Below are 23468 nucleotides of genomic sequence, written 5' to 3'. Positions count from 1 at the left end.
GTGGTCATGGTAGCAAGGACTTGAAAGTCTGATGTCATTCTTCTGTCAGTCAAAAGTCAAGTGGTGGACCTGAGTGGGAGTCTCTGGAAACTTCCCTGGGACCCCCAATAATACTGAAGGACAGAAAAGGCATGCTGTCCCTCTCCTCTCTGAGAGGACTCACTTTCTCTCTTTAGAGCATTCCCTTACCCTCTTTCCATCCCTTCCAATACACTCGTGCATTTTGCTCTGAAATAATAATAGTATAAGAAAAACAGTTGGCAAAAATCTATGAAATCTTCTCACAGCTACACGAACAGTGGGTTTTTTAAAACTGGTTTTACACCTACCTTTTCAATTAATATTCTAATAAGAAGTACTTGTATTGGCCACCAGGGAGCGCAATTTGCTGCCCACTGCATGTGTGCTCCTGCTGATCAAAAGGGGATTTTCAATCCTTATGTGATGCCATCTACTAGCAACATAAAGCAAGATTATTCATTGCCCTTTGTCAAGATCTTCATAAGTGAGTGCCAATGCTGGCAAATTTTATTTGTTATATATGCTTCCAAAGCAAACTGGCAAATTTTGTATGGAAAGTTGGATGGAACATGTAAATACAATGTAGTAACTGAAAATACTATAGCTTTCTCCTTCTTTAAAATAAGTTTTGGTCCTGGGAATGTAGCTTACTGGTAGAGCAAGTGCTGAGCATACATGAGTCCCTGGATTCCATCCCTGATACCAAAATAAATAAATACATAAAAATAAGTTCTAACTTATTTAATAAGTGATAATAAAATTTCATAAACCATCATTTTAAAAAACCCTCTGGACTTAAAGTGTGGAAAATGGAAAGTAGAAAGTGTAAAAAGTGGTCTTATAAGAAGACAGGATAGCCCACTACTGTGGAGCTATTCAGATTCTCTCCTCAAACATGTCACTCTGCACAGTGGATGGCCAGACTTTGAGGAAGACTACCAGATGTTCTTTGAAGAGCCCAGGTTTGGAGCAATAGTGAGATCACAGGGTTGGGGTTATGGCTCAGCAGTAGAGTGCTCACCTAGCACATTCGAGGCCCTGCGTTCAATCCTCAGTACCACATAAAAATAAATAAAATAAAGGCATTGTGTCCAACTACACCTAAAAAATATTTTTTGTTTTAACAGTTTTTTAAATTTTTTTATTTATTTTTACATTACAATTCTTAATACACCATTATACCATAATTTATCATATCTCTGATTTTATATATAAGATATGTTGGCACCAGCTATTCCTCTTCTTGGACTATACTCAACGGACCTCAAAACAGCATACTACAGGGACACAGCCACATCAATGTTTATAGCAGCAAAAATAAATATTTTTTTTTTAAATAATGAGACCAGTTGTGACTGTTAATGTAAGTACCATCATTCCTTACAGGTGGTGTGGGGGTGGGTGGATGTTCCCAGAATTGTACTTATATCACTTAGACTAAGTTTGATAGATATGTATCCTAGGTGAGAAAGAGGCTTTCCACAGGCATGGTGGTGCAAACCTGTAATTCCAGCAACTCAGAAGTCTGAGGCAGGAGGGTTGCAAGTTCAAGGCCAGCCTCTGCAATTTAGCAAGACCATGTCTCAAAATAAAAAAGGGGGCTGGGGATGTAGCTCAGTGGTTAAAGTCCCTGGGTTCAATCTCCAGTATGGGGGAGGGGGAGGTGCCTCTCCTATAGGTTACCTTTTCTCAAATGGGAAGAATAGGCAATACAAATCTTCCTGCTAATAAATCATGGGTCTCAAATGCTTTGTTTTGCTAGAAACAAATAAGAAGATTGTGAATTGTTCACAGGCTGAGAAAAATATATCTTAATGTGTTAAGTCAGCTTTCTGTCAGTGTGACAAAATACCTGGGATAATCAAAAAGAAGAAAGATTTATTTTGGCTCAAGTTTCGGAGCTTCCAATCCATGGTTGGGTTGGTCCTGTTGCTTTGGGGCCTATGTCGAGGTAGCACCTCATAGAGGATGTGTGATAGAGCAAAGTACTTAACTCATGGCAACTGTGAAGCAAAGAGATGAGGAAGAGACTGGCCCCCATGACCTGAAGACCTCCCAGTAGGCCCTGCCTCCCATTAATACCACAGGCTGGACAAGCCTTTGGGGGACATTTAATATTCAAACTATAGCAGATGAGTTTTAAAATTTTTCCACAAGTCTGCAATCTTAAACTTTAGCCTTCCTTATTATTTTATTTTGCAAGCCCTAAGTGTGATACCATGTTCATGTGAATACATGTGTGTACATTAGTTAAAATAAATTAACATTACTCACCCTGGTTATTTTTTGGAATTTCACATATTCATTCATGAGAGACTCCCTGGAATTCCCTCCAGCTGTGCAGAGGTGGAATGCTGACTGATTGTGAAGGAAGCAAGGAGGAGTAATCGGAACCACTTTTGGAGGGTCTCAGCTAAAGAATCTCCTTTGCTGTACCCACCATACCACACCTCCAGAGCCAAAATCCAGGCTGTTGCATTCAAAGATATTCCCAGGTGTTTTGGGAATGCATTTTGTTCTGGGCCTGCCACTGATTCAAGTTCCTCACGGTTTCCTCAACTTCTAAACCTCTTCCTGCCTCTGACAGACTCACTTCCAGAGTCTCACTCCTGTGTCAGGATACCTCCACCTCCAATGCACATGCAGTAGTTAGGCAAATGGGCTCTGGTCTTCTAGAGAATTGAGTTAAAGTCCCAATTCAGCCTCTTTCATGTAACTTCAGACAAATTTTCTAACCTAAGCATCTGTTTTCTTTTCTATTAAACATAGATGATGAACATAACAATGCTGACTTCCTTATATTGTTGAGAGTTAGTTGAGAAAAGGTGTGTAAAGTTCAGTGTCATTCCTGGCCAGTAATGCTAAAAGGTAGCTCTGACCTTTTCTCTAGATTTTAGTAACACTATTTCTTTCGATGTGTTAAGTGGCATCATGGGAGACAGGACTGTACACATGTTAAGGAAATCACAGAGAAATTAGATTCTTAATAAATGCTGATAAACAAATGGGTGAAGGAGAGAATGTGATGGTCATGTCTCCATGATGGTGATTATAGAAATAATTAAATACAAGCTCCTAGAAGAGAGAAACCATTTTTTTAACCCTTTTACAGAGCCCTCCATGTCTAACTGATGTCTCAAATATAGATCATGGTAATGTAATAATTTAGTTATTTATTAATAACAATTACTATTAATTGCCTCATATTTATGATCCCCCTACCTTAGCCTCCCAAGTAAAAAGTAAATCTTTAATGAAGTATACATACAGAAAAGTATACAAATCACAACTGTGCAAATAGGTCATTTTTTTTTTTTTTTTTTTTTTTACAAAGTGAATATGCCTATGTCACCAACACCGTGTAATAACATACTGATGCCCAGCGCTGTTTTGCCCTTTCCCATTCAACTCCTCGGTCATATATCTGCCTGGTTTTGAACTTAATAAAAATGGTAACCTACAGAGTAGAGATGGTTTTTCTTTTTGTGCCTGGGATCAAACCTAGGCCACACACATAGTAGGCAAGCACTCTTAACACAGAGCCACGCCCCCAACCCAGTATGCACTTTTATGTTTATTTATTTATTTATTTATTTCGCTTACATTTTTATGTCTAAGATTCACCCACATTGTCACATTAAGTTCTAGAGTTAACTGTCGTACATGTGTATACGGTTATCATTGACAACATGGCAGAATGAAAAAGAATATGGGTTTTAGACAGACATAATTGTGATCAGATTCTGAATTTTCAACTGACAATTGTGTGACTTGGGGAGTCACTTAACCTCTTTGAGAATCTGTTTTGTCTTCAAGATAGTAATAAAGTTATCCACCTCTCAGGGCAGTAGAGGTGGTTTCACATTGGGGGGGTGGGCGCGTGTCTGCAAAGGCCTCAGCACAGTGCCTGGACAAGTGAGCACTCGGGAAAGGTGAGTTTACACATGCCCTCATTGCATTTTAGGGGCAGAAGAAGAGAACAGGTGAAAAAGAAGAAGTCTCTTCTCTCCTGGATGATTTACTCAACGTATTTATTCAAACACATCTCCTAGAAATGTTTTTATTATTAAAATAGCAAAGGGTAGAGAAAAATTAATTTCAAAATGTTTGATCAGCTGAAACAAATGAATCTAACTGCATATTCAGTTGGTAGCATAGTCAGAGAAAAACTAAAACACAGTATGGATTACACACCCCTAGTAAGCAAGGTATACTCTATGGGGAAAAAAGCAGACAGTAGGTAGATAGATAGATAGCTAGGTAGATAGATAAACAGATATAGACACAGAGATAAATAGATACATAGATATGAATAAAGCAAATAATTGAACCAAGGTTTTCAGAATAAAAGAGACAGAAGTATAAAATCCAGAAAAGTAAAAATCCTGAAACCCACTAATATGCATTGTACTTTATTTAGTAGACTGTTGAAAAGACCAAGAAGGAGAAACCAAAAAAAAAAAAAAAAAGAATATAAGAAAGAATAAATGTTGGCAGGATGGGGGAGAAAGGTACTCTCATACATTGCTGGTGGGACTACAAATTGGTGCAACCACTCTGGAAAGCAGTATAGAGATTCCTCAGAAAACTTAGAATGGAACTACCATTTGATCCAGTTATCCCACTCCTCAGCATATACCCAAAGGACTTAAAATCAGAATACTATAGCAATACAGCCACATCAATGTTCACAGCAGCTCAATTCACAATAGCTAAGATGTGGAACCAACCTAGATTCCATTCAACAGATGAATGGATAAAGAAAATGTGCTGGGGCTGGGGATGTGGCTCAAGCGGTAGCGAGCTCGCTTGGCATGCGTGCGGCCCGGGTTCGATCCTCAGCACCACATACCAACAAAGATGTTGTGTCCGCCGAAAATTAAAAAATAAAAAATATTTAAAAAAAAAAAGAAAAGAAAATGTGCTATATATACACAATGGAATATTATTCAGCCATAAAGAATGAAACTCCGTTAGTAGAGTGCACCTCCTGAGTTCAATCACAGAAATGAAAGAAAGAAAGAGAGAGAGAGAGAGAAAGAGAGAGAAAGAGAGAGAAAGAAAGAAAGAAAGAAAGAAAGAATGAATGAATTATGGCATTTGTCAGTAAATGATGGAACTGGACACTATCGTGCTAAGTCAAATAAGCCAACCCCTGAAAAACCAAAAGCTGGATGTTCTGTCTGATATGCACATGCCAACTCACAATGGTGGTTCGGGGTAGAGGTTCATCAGATTGGACAGGGAGCAATGGGGGAAAAGAGGAAGAATGGGAATGGGAAAGACAATAGAATGAATCAGACATAACTTTCCTATGTTCATATATGAATACACGACCAGTGTAACTGCATATAATGTACAACCACAAGAATAGTAATTTATACTCCATGTATACATGATATCTCAAAGAACATTCTACTGTCATGTATAACTAAAAAAAAAAAACATAATTGTTTTTAAAGGGCTGGGGAGCGGCTGGGGTTGTACACTTGCTTAGCATGTGTGAGGATTCAATCCTTAGCACCATATAAAAATCAACAAAGACATTCTGTCCATTTTTTAACAACTTCAAAAAAAATTTAAAAGGCCGAGGGTGGTTGGGGATGTGGCTCAGTGGTTCAGCACCCCTGGGTTCAATCCCTGGTATAAATAAATAAATAAAGTATTATAAAAAAGAAAGAAAGAGAGAAAGAAAGACCAAGAAGATATTGCACAATAAATATTCCTAGTACTAGCACTGCATATATCCTAATTTGAATATTAATATGAATTCATGATTTTAAAGTACTTTTTCTTTTTGCCTCTGCCCACCTGAAAGAGACTAAAATCAATAGCACCCTGGTATTGGAGAACTTTCCTAGCGATCAGTTCTTGGTTTCTAAATACTGTATACACTAGTAAAAATCTAGGACTATGGAGAAATGGTAGAGTCCAAGTTCACAGCAGAAAACGAATGTTATGATGTTAGGGACATTGTATGCGTCAGAAAGTAAGGAAACTATCAAAGACCTCTGGAATCTTATCAAACATACAGGAACCAAGGTGAGGCCAAAATTAGAACTATTTGAGTGTCAAAAAAGAATTACTACAGGGCCAGGTGATATAACTCAGTGGCCCTAAGTTCCATGCCAGTATCCGGAGTGAGGGGTGAGTACAATGGAAACAACAAAATTATAAAAATTATTAAAAATCCAAGAATTCATAGTAATATAACCCCACCCCCAGAAAAACCCTCATTGCTTTTCTCTGGAAGCTGCTACAGTGACAACACATTATGCTGAAAATTGACAAATGAAGGAAGAGAATCAAGCATTTATCCTCTCTTCCTAAACTTCAGGTTTGAGGAAGGGGAGCTCTTCTTTACAGAATTCTAGTTAGCAAAACCAGAAGGAATGGTAGTAACTAATGAAATAATGGATTTAAGCAACAGTCATCAACAGCAGAATCATCAAGGTAAAATGTCAATGAGGAACTTTGTGATGGAGGATCAGGCTGACACCAGGAGTCTGCAAAGGTCCTTATACCTACCCATCACCCTCGAAAAAACAGAAAGTACGCGGCACACTCTGAAGTATTCTCCCCAAGAAAATTAAATCTGAATCTAATCAGGCCTCTAGAGCTTCTTACCGAGAAATAAAAAGAGTGGAGGAGCAAGTTAAATGACACAACAGAAATCAATCAGCCAAATCCAATGTAGGGGAAATTCTATATGCAAATGACCTGAGTTCTTCAACAAATAAATAACATGGGGAAAATGACAGTTAAGGAGAGTGATTAAGATAGACTTATAAGTGGTAGAGAGCTTTCCTAACACTTGAGAGGCCCTGGATTCAATCAGCGCAACAAAAAATAAAAATTAAAAAATATAAGAAATTGAAACCAAAGATAGTTCATTATTTGCATCATGATTTGAACAAAAGAATTATAAAAGATATACTTTTGAGATTTCAGGGAAATGTGAACATGGATTGGTTCTAGTTGATATTATCAATAATTTTATTAGGTGTGACAATGCCATTGAAGTTATTTTCTTGAAATGCCCTCTCTCTCAAAGATAGCTACCAAAGTATTTTCCCCAAAAATGATACAATGTCTGTGATTTGCTTTGAAATACTCTAAATAAAAATGGAGGAAGATAGTTAATAAAATAAGCATTTTGTATTGATTGTTGAAGCTACCTGAAGGAGACATGAAAGTTCATTATGTTGTTCCCTGAATTTAGAGGAATATTTGAAAATTTCAAAAAAAAAATTATCCAGAATTTAAATGTCTGGCACTGGTATAAAACACATGAAAATCTCATTGATTTTGGCTAATGGAAATGAAGGCCAAACTATCTTTTTAAATTACATTTCTACTTTCATTTCTTTTTATTTATTTATTTTTGGGTGCTGAGATTAAGCCAAGGGCCTCATGAGTGCTAAGCACTTACTCTACCACTGAACTACACACCCACAACTACTATTTTTCTAAATTTAGAATAGTTACATTTTGTTTTAACAGATAATATTTTATTATTATAAGTTCATAAAGGTACTTGGATTTGGAAATTTTATATAACTTGCAAGTAAATTATCAATTACTGTATCCAGATATTAGATGTAAGCCTTTTCATTGTCAAAGTTTCAGCTAGGGTGTAAACATTAAATAGTAAACAACAGGTGCCAAGCTACTTCATTCTGTCCACTGAGACACTGCTGAGGGCCATAGCCAAGTAGGAATGACGCATGGCCTTTTGCTTTGAAAGGTGACCCTGCTCAGGGATTAGGGTGGCTCCAGGTTTAGGGTGGATCCTGCTGGGAATAGGGTGCATCCTGCTGCCTTAGGCGCCCACTCCTTGAGTTCTCTCGGGGTTCTGAGAGTATTTGGTACGCAGAGCCCGGTGGAGGTAGTGTATTTTCCCAGAACGTGAGTGTAGAGTGCCGGTGAGAGTTCGGGAATAAAGAGTTGCTGTTGGAATCTACAAGGTTTGTGTGGTGGCTCAGTTATTTTGTGCCCAGCTAGACTGCGGCATTGAATAACCTGGGGGTGACGAACAACTTGTGTACGTTGATACAGTAGGAGTAGAAGCTGTTTATTGTAGGACAACAGAGGTATTTATATATTCCACACAGCTTATCTTAATTAACATAAACTAGATACAGCAGTCAACCAATAAGAAATCTCCACACTTAATGGCTTGATGGCGCCACCTCACAAACCATTCCCCCTGGCAAAATACCAGGCGCCATCCTGACTTGTTTACAGACTCTAACAAGACACTACTGACTATACCATCTCTGGTGCCATTTGTGGACCCCACAATAGGTCACTGCCTGGAGCCACTTAAGACTCCATCTAAGAGCACTGTCTAGACTAGCAAAGGGACCCCATGAGAGCTGGGGGATCAGATGGTATGTTGATCACCATCCCAGACCACCATTTTCAGATTCCAATCAGGATGGCCATGTGAAATAGTGTTTTTTCTCTTAACTACTATGCCTCTGTATCCAAGGGATTCAAATCATTCAAATATCAAAAAGATTTTTAAAAATCATTTGTGAGCTGGGCATGGTGGCACATGCCTGTGAAACTCAGGAGGCTGAGGCAGGAGGATCAAGTTCAAAACCAGGCCTTGTCAATTTAACAAGGCTCTAAGCAATGTAGGGAGAGCCTGTCTCAAAATAAAATCTAAAAAGGGCTTGGATGTGGCTCAGTGGTTATGCACCCCTAGGTTCAATCCCCAGTACCAAAAAATAAAAAATAAATAATAAAAATAAAAATAAATTTAAAAAAAATTAAAATTGCATTTGTGGAGCCAGGTGAAGTAGAATACACCCATAATCCAAGCAACTTGGGAGGCTGAGACAGGACAATTGCAAGTTCAAGGGCAGCCTCAGCAACTCAGCAAGGCCCTAAGCAACTTAGTGAGGAGGAGGCAGAAGGATCAACTGAGGCAGGAGGATCAAGTTCAAAGCTAGGGCTTGGCAATTTAATAGAAGATTAAAAAGGGAGCCTATCTCAAAATAAAAATAAAAATTAAAAAAGGGCTGGGAATGTAGCTTGGTGGTAAAGTTCCTGGGTTCAATCCCCAACGCAAAAAAAAAAAAAAAAATTGCATTTGTGCTGTACATGTACAGACTTTTTCTTTCTTGTCACTATTCCCTAAATAAAAATCATTTACATAGTGTTATGGTTTGAGTCTTAAATATCCCCCCCAAAAGTTCATGTGTTGACAGTTTGCTCCCTAATTAGCAGTTCTCCCTCTCTCCCTTTATTTTTTTTTCTCTCTCTCCCTCCTCCCCTCCTTTCTGGCAGCCCTTATGTGAGCATGTAAACACTTTTCTCTACCATGCATTTCCACCATTATGTTCCAATCAACTGAAACTGTGAATCAAAATAAACATTTCCTCCCTTTAATTTGTTTATTTCAGGTATTTTGTCCAGCACAGAAAGCTGACTAATGAGCATAGTATTCACATTGTACTAGGTATTATACATAGTCTAGAAATTATTTAAAATATATATGAGAATGTGTATGCATTACATGTAAATACTACACCTTTTATATAAAGGACTTAAGCATCAGAAGGTTTTGGTCTTTCAGGTAAAGGGTAGTTCTGGAAACAATTACCCCAGATGCCAAAGGATAACTGTGTTTTGTTGGGCCTAACCCCAAAAGCTCAGAAGAAGCTGCTAGTTTCCAAATGTGACATAGGCCCAAGCTTGGAAAGGTAGCAAATATAGAATTTAAATAAAGCTGGAGTTTTGAGGTAATTCTCTATGAAACTAAACATTTTCTGAGATGAGGCTATTTAAATGACAGAAACTAAAAAAGCTACGGGACATGTTCATTTTATCCAGGAGAAAAAGAATGGGTCCACAGAATGAGATTTAACAATTAAGATTTCTTTTATACTTAACTACCAACTTTTTCAATAGATCGCTTATTTTTGAAAGCTTAGAGAGTCAGGGATAAATGGCCTGGATAAAAGAATTAGGTAAGACCAGGTACCCAGGGCCCACAAAAATGAAAAGCCACCAAAAGGTTTTCAGTGGTGGATTGCATGATAGAATTTGTGGGGATATACTGGGGATTGAACCCCAGGGCCTCATGCATGCTAAACAGTGCTCTACCATAGAGCTATAACCCCAGCCCCTGTGATAGGATTTTTTAAGTTGTAGTTGGACACAATACATTCATTCATTCATTCATTTATATATATATGTATGTATGTATGTATGTATTTTACGTTGTGCCGAGTATTGAACCCAGGGCCTCGCACGTGATAGGTGAGCGCTCTACTGCTGAGCCACAACCCCAGCCCCCTGTGATAGGATTTTAATGTTGTGGCTGCAGTAAGGCAAAGGTTTACAGTGGGATGAACTGAGGGTAGAAGCAGGAGACCACTTAGGAAACTGCTGTAATCCAACAAAAGGTAATGCTGTTGGCATTAATGAAGATGAAAATAAGTTAGGCTTAAATAAACCTAAAAATCTAAATAGATGGATTCAATAATGAAATTTGTAGAAGCTTGTTGGTGATTAGCAGTAGGAAGAAATGATGGGGAGAGATAAGGAGAAAAAATAGAAATGATTCTTAGGTTTCTGGACTGAGAACCTGTGTGGGCATTGTGCCTTTTAATAAGAAATAAAACGGCAGAAGAGGAGGTGCAGTGGGGAAGATGACAAACTCAGTTTCAACTTTTTCAAGCTGAAGTACCTGTAAGAGACGTAGGGAGAGTCGTTTAGAGTCCAGAAAAAAGGATAGAGTGCCAGGCTTCTGCTGGAAGCACAGCCTTGGAAAGAGAGAGGCCAGCTGGGCAGTGTATGAAGTGAGACCAGAGCCCTGCAAAGTCCCAAAGAAAATGGAGGGCTAATCCATGAGAAAAGGGTAACAAAGAAAATTTCAGAATTGGAGAACAACCAAGAAGAGTAAGAAAAAAAAAATGGTGCCACCAAAGTTTGAGGAGAAAAGTGTTTCAAGGGAGGAATGACTCATACTGTTCAATGTTGATCATTCAAAAATAATCTGGGGGGGGGGGCTAGGGTTGGGGCTCAGTGGTAGAGCACTTCCTAGCACAGGTGAGGTCCTGGGTTCAATCCTCAGCACCACTTAATTAATTAGTTAATTAATTAAAGGTTAAATTTTTTAAAAGACTGAAACATGACTTTTGAGTTCTTATATTTTTGAAAAATATAGTGAAATATTTGGGTAGGATATCTGGAATTTCTTTCAAATAATCCTGGAATGTGGTGAGAGGAAGCAGTTGGAGCTAACAAGATTGGCCATCCTGGTGATTGTGAGAACCTGTGAGCAGAGATTACTTGAGAGTTCACTGCTCTTCTTTCTCCTATGCATTTGTTCAAAATGTCCCGGAATGGAAAATTTTTATTATTCTCCCATAATACAAAGTGGTCTGTGGATTTATCCCCACAGAGATCACCTTTGCCAGTTTGGGTAGACTATGAATACAGAAGTCATACTGAATGGAGTAAGGAGTAAATAGAGATTAGGCAAGAACCAATGAATATAGACAATAAAAAAACTTGTTCAAGAAATTTATCTGTGGGGCTGGGGATGTGGCTCAGTGGTAAAGCACTTGCCTAGCACGTGTGAGGGCCTGGGTTCCATCCCCAGCATCACAAGAAGAACAAAAAACTACAGTGTTACAAATATACAATTGGACCAGGCATGGTAGTACACATCAATAATCCCAACAACTCAGGAGACTGAGACAAGAGGATTACAAGGTCAAAGCCAGCCTCAGAAATTGAGCAAGGCCCTAAGCAACTTGGTGTGACCCTGTCTCAAAATAAAAAATATAAAGGACTGGGGATGTAGATCAATGGTAAATAGCCCTTGGGTTAAACCTCCAGTACCAAAAAAAAAAAAAAAACAAAAAAAAAAACAAAAAAAAAACAGGGCTTTAATGGGGGTTGACAGCCAGATTTTCATTGGGAGGTTCTTCCTGCCCAGGAGAATCTAAGCCACCCTAAAAGTGTCAAATAATTAGTGAATAACAAAATACAAATACTCAGAAATATATTTTCAAAAGGCGAAGCCCCTGATAGATCTGGTCCACATGGATTCTGAAACTAGACGAAGAAAAGATGGCTCCAGTGGTTTATTTAAGGGGGTACATCAAAGGAAAGGAATAAGATTTCAAGGGTGGAGTATTACTTTGTGATGTCTTGCAGTCAGCAGATTGATTGATATCTTGGCAGGTCACACCCATCTCAAGTGCTGTGTGGGCCACAGCAGAGTGGGATAGAAATTCACATTGTCCCTGGGCAATTAACCATAGGAAATTTCCACTGGTCATTCCCAGATACCACATGTCTCCATCCACTAGGCTTCCATGTGTGGTGACCCACATGCAACTCATGAACAGATCCTGACAGGGCTAGGGTTGTAGCTTAGTGGTAGAGTGCTTGCCTGGCACAGAGGAGGCACTGGGTTCTATCCTCAACACCACATAAAAATAAATAAATAAAGGTATGTGTCCATCTACAACTTCATATATAAAAAATTTAAAAAAAAATACAATAGGGTTTCATTATTCACAGTTATGTTCTATAAAGTTGTTACAAACAGATTTAAAAAATACTGAACCACTGCTCACAGAAGTTCTTGTGAGCTTCTGGTCACAACACTGGTCAACCAGTCAATACATAAAAACACCTTATTTAACATTCATTGTTGGTTCATTAACATTAAACTCACAGTCAACAGTGCTATAATTCATGCTTTAACATATTTCTCTGTAAGGCACAGCATAGCCTTTCTAACATATAGGAACACTAGGTGCCATTTCAGCTTGGGGCCATTTTAAACAGCAAAATCACCACCAAAAGCACAAAAATGGGGGGGGGGAATAGTAGTAAAAAGATCAAAAGGACCAGAAAAAGGATACTTGTTTGTAGTATTAGAACTAAGTATGAGAAGGCCAAGCATTGCCTTTTCAGCTTCAGCTGAGAAGGTACAAATTGGGTAGCTCAAATTGTTGCTACTCTGTGCATATCTGCAAAGGATCATAAAAGTGTGCTGAGTATTGATTTGGAAGTATTAAACACATTTTAGTGAGTAGGCAAATTCACAAGACAGAATCTGAAAATGATCAGAATAGACTGTACATACTTGAAATAAGAAGAAAAACAATGTGGAGGGGGCCCCAGGAACGTTCATATTAACTCTCCTACATAAGCCAGTAGACAAGAACCTAGTCACTCTAGTTTTCCTGCTTGAGAAGGGAGAAGATGAGATTATGTGAGGTATACATTCCCTCCCAGATGTAGCATTCAATGACACATTCAATCATCCTCCTATAAATGTGGAATGTACTACTTCACCTTGACTTCATGTGAGACTGTGTTGATTATAGGGCCGACTTAGTGACTACAGGCAAATTCTTATCTTTCTGCACCTTAATTTTTATTTTCTTTTATTTATTTATTTGATCAGGGATTGAATCCAGGAGTGCTTAACCACTGAAGTAAGTCACCAGCCACCAGCCCTTTTATTTTTATTTTGACACAGCATATTGCTAAATTGCTGAGGCTAGTCTCTAAATTGGGATCCTCCTGTCTCAGCCGCCCAAGTCACTCAGATTACAGACATGGACCACCATGCCTGGCTTCAATTTTTTTCTTTACCAAATGAAAACATCTAACCGGTAGAACTGCAGGGGGGTGGGTGGGGGGGAGGTGTGGAATGAAATGAAGTCATCATTATGCACAGTGCCTAAAACATAGTGAACACTAAAATATTAATCTTTTCCTGTAAATGTATAAACCCTGATTATTAATACAAAATTTGTTCTACTGTATAATGGAAAAATTGACTATTTAATAACTTTGTAATTTTATAAAGTCTAAGAATGCTAAATGACCAGTATGCTTATCAGTCCCTATTGGTTTCTAAACTGGTAATAAAATATGTCAAGTTTGTTCCAGAGTGATCTGTTCCAGAGTGATCTGCCAATTAGTAAATTAACTGTGGCCAGCTCACCAGAGCAGGTAGTTAAAGTTTCCAGGCTTGTTCATTCACTGATTCATTCATCCATTTATCCCACCAATACTTATGGAGAACCTAATATGTGTCAGACACTATTCTAGGTCCTGGAAAAAAAGCAAAGCATGAAAATAATCAACTCCCTGCAGTAAAAGAGCTTATGACCAAGCATCTGTGGAAGGGAAACAATAAACCAATATCTATGGGTGTTAATTTTATATCCTGCTACTTTGCTGAACTTATTTACTAGTTCTAGAAGTTTTCTGGTGAAATCTTTAGGGTCTTCTAGGTATAGAATCATATCATCAGCAAATAGTGCCAATTTGAGTTCTTCTTTTCCTATGTGTATCCTTTTCTTTCGTCTAATTGCTCTGGCCAGTGTTTCAAGAATTATGTTAAATAGAAGTGGTGGAGGAGGGCATCCCTATCTTGTTCCAGTTTTTAGAGGGAATGCCTTCAATTTTTCTCCATTTAGAATGCTGTTGGCCTGGTGTTGACCTGGTGTTGGCGAGGATATAGAGAAAAAGGTACACTCATATACTGCCGGTGGGACTGCAAACTGGTGTAGCCAATATGGAAAGCAGTACAGAGTTTTCTTGGAAAATTGGGAATGGAACCACCATTTGACCCAGCTATTCCTCTGCTCGGTCTCTACCCAAAAGACTTAAAAAACCACATACTACAGGGACACAGACACATCAACGTTATAGCAGCACAATTCACAATAGCTAAACTGTGGAACCAACCTAGATGCCCTTCAATAGATGAATGGATTAAGAAAATGTGGCATATAAACACATGGAAAATTAATCAGCAAAAGAGAATAAAGTCATGACATTTGCAGGTAAATGGAGTTAGAGAAGACAATGCTAAATGAAGTTAGCTAATCTCAAAAAAACAAATGCCAAATGTTTTCTTTGATATAAGGAGGCTGCTTTATAGTGGGATAGGGAACAGGAGCATGGGAGGAATAGATGAACTCTAGATAGGGCAGAGGGGTTGGAGAGGAAGGGAGGGGGCATGGGGTTATTAATGATGGTGGAATGTGATGATCATTATTATCCAAAGCACATGTATGAAGGCACAAATTGGTGTGAATACACTTTGTATACAACCAGAGATATGAAATATTGTGCTCTATATGTGTAATAAGAACTGTAATGCATTCCACTGTCATGTATAAACAAAAAAAGTAAAAAAAAAAAAAAAAGAATTTCACCTCTAAATTATATACAAATAAAAATCATTAGGTAAGGTTCATATTTCTATGCAAAAAAAAAAAAGAAGAAAACATCTAATGCAATATCTGGGGACAATCAAGAAGGAAAATAGGTCAATCTAAAGCTGAGGCCAGAAAGATGGAACTGGGATATGACTTCATGCCTTCCTTTGACATGCAAAAGAGGCAGGACCCTAATATACATCACTGATCCCAGTGCTGGAAAAAAAAAAAATCAACTTTGTATCAGATGTGTGTTGAAAATAAAAGGCAAAAATATGGTTCCAGCTCTCAAAACAGCTGGGAGATAACAAATACTTGGCAAGGTAACATAAATTCAAACCAAAAATAACCTCCAAGTGAGCATTTCAAGTAAGTAGGATAGGAGTTGAGACAATAATTATCTGAACATTTAGCTAATGCTTAGCACTCAACCGAACACATTTATTTTTAAAATTTACTTGCAGTACTGGTTATTGATCTAGGGCCTCATGAACACCAGGCAAGTGTTCTACCACTGAGCTACAACCCCAGCCCTCTTCTGAACAATTTATAACATTTGATCCTCACAATAACTATATAAAGGGAATTATTACTATCCTCATTTTATAGCTGGAAGCATAAGAGATGAAGAGAAGGGATAATCTTAAACTAAAATTGTTTGGGAGGACTCATGGAAGAGAGAGCATGTGTTGAGGGTAGGGGAGGATTTAGATGGTGCAGAAGGAGGTAGCAGTGTGCAGAGGAAATGGACACCAGGGAATGTTGTCAATCACCCATGGCAGAGGCAGTTTTCTGAAAATTTGTAACTGATCAAAAACTTGTAGCCAATTCAAAAAGCTATTTAAAAAACAAAGAGACACAAGATAAGTAGAAAAAATAAGAAATTTTTAAAAAGACTGCTTAATAAAGACCAAAAATTGGTCTTTTAAGAAAAGGGGGAAAAAAAGAAAAAGAAAATTATGAATGAGAAAGAGAGTATATAATAATTATTTTCAGAACTATGAGAGTATTTTTTTATTATGGGACTCAAAAAGGTTTATGTAAGCAGGATGCCTTTCAGATTAGTGAAAAAAATTGAAACTTTCTATTAAAAATATCGATGTGGCTCAACTGGTAGCGCGTTTGCCTGGCATGTGAGCTGACCGGGTTCGATCCTCAGCACCACATACAAACCAAGATGTTGTGTCCGCCGAAAACTAAAAAATAAATATTAAAGATATTCTCTCTCTCTCTTGCTCTCTCTTTAAAAAAAAAAAAAATATCAATCAGAAGAAAACTGGTTAAAGGATTACTAAGCAGCCAGTAAAATTAATAAATCTATGTAGGTCCCTTACACGAAAACACATTACAAGATTGAATGACAAGAGGTAAATTATAGAATGCAAATGACAGTGCAGTGCCACCTCAGTACATATCATATGTAGATGTATGGGACATAGCAGACTTTTTACCCCATATATTCCAGTGTTTCTTTTGTTTTGTTTGCAGTGCTGGAGATGGAACTCAGGGCCTCATGTATGCTAGGTAAGTGCTCTACCACTGAATTAATTATACCCTTGACTCCTACAGTATTGAGTTAACTGCAAAATATATGCATTCATGTAATAATTTTGAGGGGGAGGGGTACTGAGGATTGAACCCAGGGCACTTTATCACTGAGCCACATCCCCAACCCTTTTTAACTTTTTTATTTTGAGACAGGGTCTCACTAAATTGCTAAGGCAGGCTTTCAACTTGCAATCTTCCTGCCTCAGCCTCCTGAGCCACTGTGATTACCGCCTTGTGCCACCATGTCAGGCTCATGTAATAATTTTTAATTGAAAAAAAGGAAGAGAGCTGGGAAAAATACATCAAACTTAGTTGATTATGTTTGAGAAGGATAGCAAAAGAGATTTTTACTTTTCACTTTATATATGTACATATATAAAACGTTAAACATGCAAATTACCGTGAAATTATCTTAACATAAAATAACACATATGAAAATATTTTCAAAGACTAATGAAATGGATCTCCACTAAATATACTGGCATTTTTTTCAGTCACAATGAAAAATAAAGCAGGATGACTTAATGGTATTTTACCTGGTACTTTTCCAGTTCTCCTTCCTTTACAACATAATTAGAAATCACCTCAAAAGAATTCCTCATTCATTTATGGAATATTACTACCTTAAATATTACCTTCCGGACTAAGAGTTCAAAGAATAGTGTATAAAAAATTTTAGCAGAGAATCCAAAGCTGGCAAGAATATCACCGACGGGTTTACTTTTTTCCATGCCCTAATAATTATTACAGCAGTATGTAATTTCTAACTGTCCAGGTTCCTAATCCTTTTAAAAATAAACCTGTCACACATAAACACATAAATATAAGTCATATTGTGTGTGGGTTTTTTCTCTTTTTCTGAGATTGTGCGTTTCACGTGATTGGCGAAAGGTATTCAATGAGATTTAAAAAAAAAAAAACCGAAAGCGCTCAGTTCATGATGGTTAAATCACCATCTCTAACACAATTGGGCGCTATGTGCCAGGCTGCAGCATAATTGGAAGCAGCGTGTCTCTGCACAATGACAAATCTGAATATATTCCCCGGAATAGTACACTTTCAAAAGAAAAACTCGAGCCATTTCAAACGCCAAGTCGAGAAATACAAAGGTACTTAGATAATGGAGGCACAAGATCAAGTAGAAAAATTTAACACAAAAAAGGAACCGGACTGACTGCCGAACAACTGGCCGGACCGTGCCTTACACAGGTCGCAGCCAGGTCTCACGTCAGGTCGCAGTCGTAGGAAGGGTAACTTGGAACATCAAAAATTCACACGGCAGGCATTTTTCTCCTTGGACGTGAAAGTGCTTCATCCTCCCCGGCCTTGCTTCCACCCACCCACGGCTGGTGGACACCAACGTCCTGACTAGGATGAAAGCGAGCTGTTCCCTCCATTTTGTCCCCAGTCTCCTTTAAGCAAACAGAGCAGTGCTATTTTTAAAGACAATAAGTAATAAAACCAAGAAGAGGTGGTGTGGGGGTGGGGGCGTCGGAGCACAATTGCTGGAGGGAGGCACGAGGGACTAAATGGCTGCTAGCGCAGAGAGCAGCGGCCGGTGGTACTGAGGGCTTGTTCTGGGCCCGGAAGAACAAAGGACACGTAGGGGACGAAGGCCGACGAACTAGCGAAAGGCGACTTCCGGGCCAGGGACCCGGACTGGGAGCGCGTGAGGCTCAGCCAACCCCTGCCAGGGGTCCGCCCCGTAGGACAAAGCCGCGGCGGCGCGCGCGCGCTCCCTCCGCCGCGAACAGCCCTCGACGCGTGCCCGGCGCCCGGGTGCCTGAGAAAACGCGCGCGCCCGGGGACGGTTAAAAATGGCGGTTAGGCGGGGGGCGGGAAGAGGGCAGCGTCGCTCACCCAGGATTCCAAGCCTCCCCCACCCTGCCTGGAAGCCGGGAGCCGGAGGTGGTTCGCTAGCCCGCCGCCTCCCACGCTCCCGGCCCTTCGAGCTGGTTGCTGGACATGGAAGATAGCGTAATCCGTCCGATTGAACAAAAAAGGTGGCAGCCGAGGCGCCAGCACGGCCTCTGCGTAGCATTAAGAACATTCCCTAAAATGGCGGCCGGCGCGCGGGGGCGGGCGGGAGCCAGCGGGCGGGGCGCGGCTGGCCTGGCTTCCGCTCCTGAGGCCTTGGGCGGACGCAAGGTGGGGCTGGAGGAGCCAACTGGTCCCCATGGCGGCCGTGCCGGAGCAGGGCGAGTCCGGGAAGGGGAAGGTAACGCGGGGATGGCGGGGTGCACGATCTCAAACGGGAGAGTGGGGCGGGAAGCGCGTAAGGACCCGGTGTCCTGAGTTTCCTAGGCTTGGAGTATGGGTCCCCGGTTTCTCCATCAGGCAAATGCAAGAAACCATCGTAACTATTACTAGTCCTCTCCCGCGCTTAGTGGCATGGACAACCCTGTCCTACACGAGGGGAAAGCGATCAGCAATATTAATGATTTGCAGTTTGTTATTAAACAGCCAACACTGAATCCTTTGACAAAATTTTGCTGACGAGGACATTACATTGAATTTTGCTTGTTGCGAGATGAAAATGCTCCGAGGACAGGTACCTTGCCTTAAATGAGGCATTCTACACATTAAACAGATTCAGTAGATGTTAAGGAATGAAAACTTGGCTATATTCCGGCTATGTCCAGAGCAGAAAGGTCAGATGAAGGGGGCGGCGGGGGGATTCCTATTAGCTTTCTCTGGACCAAATGGCAGAGTGCAACGTAGTGGTGTAACTAATAGCCTGCCTAACCGACATCTTGGCGCTCTCCCCTATTTAGTCCATTTCCACGGTTGTTTGCAAGAGCTTCCCGTAGTATAAACTACAGTTTCAGCCTATTTAAAATCCAGTCCTAATCGCCCATTTCTTTCAGGGTAAAATCCAACTTCTTGGTGTAGTAAAGCTGAATTAGGTTTTCTGTAGCCTTCGACCGGTCTCATGAGACTCCCCAAAAGCAGACTGAGGTGTTTCCCTATCTGGCATTTTTATTTTTATTGGTTGTTCACAACATTACAAAGCTCTTGACATATTGTATTTCATACATTAGATTGAAGAGGGTTATGAACTCCCAATTTTACCCCAAATGCAGATTTTTGAGAGTCTCAAAAAGTTACCCAGACGGGTCTCCGACTTTTTGATCTCCCTAGTAGCTTGTGTTAAAAGGTATGCACCACCATGCCTTGCTGACTGATGTACATAGGTAAGAAGAATGAAGGGAGAAAGTTATAAGTATGGACCTATTTATTTGACTCACGAATAGCAAAACAAGTTGTAGAAGGTGGCTGGCTATAGACCTTAACCTCAATATCTGGAAACTGAACTCAGGGTTGCTTAACCATTGAAACACATCCCAACCCCTCTGTATCTTGGAACAGTCTGTAAATTGCTGAAGCTGGCTTTGAACTTGCCATCTTGCCTGACACCCAGCCACAGAATGCATAAGATTTTCAGACTTGGAAAGTGCTTTTCTTAGTCTTTTGCTTTCATTTATCAAAGGGTTAAAAAGATAGTTTTGTGCAGCAGAAATGACACGGGCCTTGGGGTCAGACTTCCATCACATTTACCTGAAGCCACGTTTCCACGTTGTGATATTATGGGCCTGCCAGTAATGACCCCTGTCCCTAAATTACCAATTAGTTAGATTTGAGCTCAAGTTCAGTGTTGACACTTTAGACCAGTTTTGTTGAGGGTGGAGCTCAAGAACTATCATGTTTCTCAGAATCAGCTTTGGCTCACTTAATTTTAAAATACCATTTTAACTCCAACTTGTTTTCAAGCCAAGATTATTCCATTATGGACCTGGCTGTAATTCCAGCAGCTCAGGAAGCTGAGACAGGAGTATCCCAACTTCAAGCTCAGCCTGGGCAACTTGGTGAGACGCTGTCTCAGAAGATCAAAGGGTTGGGGATATGGCTTAAGAGTTCAATCCCTGATACCAAAGAGGGGCACCCCTTATGCTCCATGGTCCAACCCCAAATCTGAATCCAAGTATGAGGGCTTAAAAGTTCAAGGTACCTAACTTATTTGGCAGGTAAAATTTAGCACATTTAGTAAAAAACTGAACAAATTCTAGAAGTATTTGCCACAAAAAGGAATCCAAACAAGTGGCAATTGGGGGGGGGGGGTCTTGAAGGAACCTGTGCTTTAAGTATTTGGGTATTAGAAACTGCTGCTTTATAATTGTTACCACACATTATCAGCAATGCCCCCCCCATCTTAATCTAATTCCTAGAGGAGTAGGCTTGTTTGAGGGTAACATGCGTTCTTTATCAATATAAACAAGTCTCTTTTTATGTGAAAATTCACTGCAGATCATGTATTCATGTGAGAGTAGAGGGAAACAGGAGGCAAAGGGGGGTAAAAAAGGACAATCATCAAGAGTGTGCAATTTTTACTTTAATATGAACCAAGGCATTTTGTCTTTTCCAGTAGATTTGAGCCAAAGCAGCAAACATGGATGGAAATACAATTGAGTTATCATGTATCATGACTTTGAGACTCCTGTCCTTTATTATTTCATCCTACAGAATCTTCCCACAATGGCCCCAAACCATATGAACCTGTTTTTTAAAAGGTCCATGTGAAATGGACAGTGGCTGGCTTCCTTTAAAAAGCAATGTTACTGAAAACTATCATTTCTCATTTTGTAAGACTTTTTGGGGGGGTGGCACTGGGTTCTGAAACTCTAGATTTGTTTATAAGAAATGTCAGTAAAATTTAAATGTCTTGTCTCTCCCAAAAGCCCTAAGAGACAGAATTAAATTAAGAGTGACAGACATCCCAGTTAAATATAAAACCAATGAATGGAGGAAAGCATTATCCAGACAAAAATTCAGCTCTCCAGATTCCCAATTTGTCCCATCACACCAAGATGATGTGATAGTACAGGCCCAGTGTACTCCTATGTTCCTATTAACATGAAAAGTTAACAAATGATATTCTTTTAGTTAGCAAGTCTTGCTGTTTCACAAGTTACATTGCTTTTATACTCAGTGATAGTCAAGTTTAATAATCTCATTTTAAGAGCTCATATACAATGTACACTCATTTTCCTAAACAGCCAATTGCTGAGGGCCTTCTGGCCAAATTTTCAAGGTTTTCAAATTAAAAGACATAATCAAAGGCAATGTAAACTGATTCAAGTTGCTGAATAGCACATATTCTAGTTTAATCCCTTTATAACAGAATACTATTCACATTATAATCTTGCCAGGTCACCCTGGACTAATACATTTTCTTGTTCAATCTAGGTTCTTTTCTATTTTATCCTAGCCCTTTAAGCTCCTAGGAATTTTAGATGTTGAAAACATTCCCTGTGCACGGGATTCGATATTATATGGTTCATTTGGATCTGTTGTGGCTGGACTTGGACATTTTTTGTTAACTAGTGAGTATATTTATTTCTCTGTATAAAAACATTTCTTTGAGCAGTTTTTCAAGATGGATTAACTAGTCTATAAGGCATGCATGTATGATTATATTCTAGTGGTGATGCTTATTTTTTACAGGTAGAATTAGAAGATCATGTGATGTTGCAGTGGGAGGATTTATCTTGGTGACTTTAGGATGCTGGTATGTACTAAGTATTCCTGAAATGCCATGATTTTAACAGGTTACCTAAAATTCAAATGCACACTCTTCAGAGAAATATCAAAGATTCCAGAAGTCATTAAAGACTCTTTATTTTTAAGGGAAATCTGCCTTACAAAACAATACTGCTTTTGCCTTTGCAAAAAGCAATCTGTTAACTATCATCGTTTGTTGAATGCCTGAACAGATTTAATAAGGCCTCAACTATTCCCAGTGGTTTCTTGTCCCTTATTCTTCATAGGTATGAGTATGTGTACAACTAGTATTCTGACTCCAAACTACCCCCAAACACTCCAAATTAGACTATTTGTAATTTTGTCTTGGGTAGTCACCTGTAAGCATTTTGAAATTGTGTTATGTGTTATATATAGTTAAATTCCTAAAGAAATTTATCTTTTCTTACAAGGTTTCCCTGTAGGTATAATCATGCAAAGCAAAGAATCCAGGAAAGAATTGCCAGAGAAGGAATTAAAAACCAGATTTTATATGAAAGCACCCACCTTGATCCTCAAAGAAAACAAATCAGCAGCAGCAGCAGCAGCAACTGAACAACTCTGAGCATAAAAATTCAAAACATCTCCCTCAAGTCAGTGTGAGCATTGGGACCAGCCACATATTATGTACAATAAAACTCAAATAAATTATGTGTAAATTGCAGTCTTTTTCTTTACTTGTATGAAAACTTCCAATATAATCTGGCCCTTACCTACTGCCAACATGGTATTCCTAGGTAATGTGTCTTATATAGTAGGTGTAGTGGGTATATCACCTCTAAAACAGAATTTATTGGCAGTGTGTAAGTAACAAATTTAAGTAATAGAATCTTGGATTACAGACTTGCCTAAAAAAAAAAAACGAAACTCCCGATCTGATCTCTCAACTGCTCATCACAATTTCTAAGTGAAATTTTTTAATTTAAGCACATGTTATATATGAAAATATTTCAGTTAAAAAAGCTGGTGTGGAAAAAGAATAGCGGAATCATACATTTATAGACAATCCGGTTAAAATCAGTGACCATTAAAAATCTACCCCCCCAATATTTACTTATCCAGGAGAAAACTCCCTTTCTTATGGAATGAAGCTATTTATTTTTGGTG

The 23468-nt window shown here is 39.1% G+C and overlaps 2 protein-coding genes across 2 annotated transcripts in view; one reads left to right on the top strand and one right to left on the bottom strand.

Moving 5' to 3' along the window:
- C10H1orf202 (chromosome 10 C1orf202 homolog) overlaps positions 1–23468 on the bottom strand; it is an 81775-nt gene that overhangs the window by 50730 nt on the left and 7577 nt on the right. The gene's annotated exons all lie outside the window — the stretch shown is intronic.
- On the top strand, positions 18849–23025 carry Cox20 (cytochrome c oxidase assembly factor COX20). The gene is made up of 4 exons (XM_078022961.1): positions 18849–19002; positions 22051–22165; positions 22287–22350; positions 22775–23025. The coding sequence occupies exons 1-4, from the start codon at positions 18961–18963 to the stop codon at positions 22914–22916; spliced, it is 363 nt and encodes a 120-aa protein (XP_077879087.1). The 5' UTR covers positions 18849–18960; the 3' UTR covers positions 22917–23025.

This window comes from Ictidomys tridecemlineatus, chromosome 10 (genome assembly GCF_052094955.1).
Source record: "Ictidomys tridecemlineatus isolate mIctTri1 chromosome 10, mIctTri1.hap1, whole genome shotgun sequence".
In the NCBI taxonomy this organism is placed as follows: domain Eukaryota; kingdom Metazoa; phylum Chordata; class Mammalia; order Rodentia; family Sciuridae; genus Ictidomys; species Ictidomys tridecemlineatus.
The sequence above is the reverse complement of the archived record's forward strand: the minus strand, read 5'-3'. Positions and strand labels throughout refer to the sequence as shown.

What these genes read in the sequence shown, in the direction of transcription:
- Cox20 (XM_078022961.1), top strand. Translation starts at nt 18,961, where the DNA reads ATGGCGGCCGTGCCGGAGCAGGGCGAGTCCGGGAAGGGGAAG. An exon ending in GCGAGTCCGGGAAGGGGAAG is followed by an intron (nt 19,003 to 22,050) that starts GTAACGCGGGGA and finishes ATTTTATCCTAG; the next exon opens with CCCTTTAAGCTCCTAGGAAT. An exon ending in TTGGTGACTTTAGGATGCTG is followed by an intron (nt 22,351 to 22,774) that starts GTATGTACTAAG and finishes TTTTCTTACAAG; the next exon opens with GTTTCCCTGTAGGTATAATC.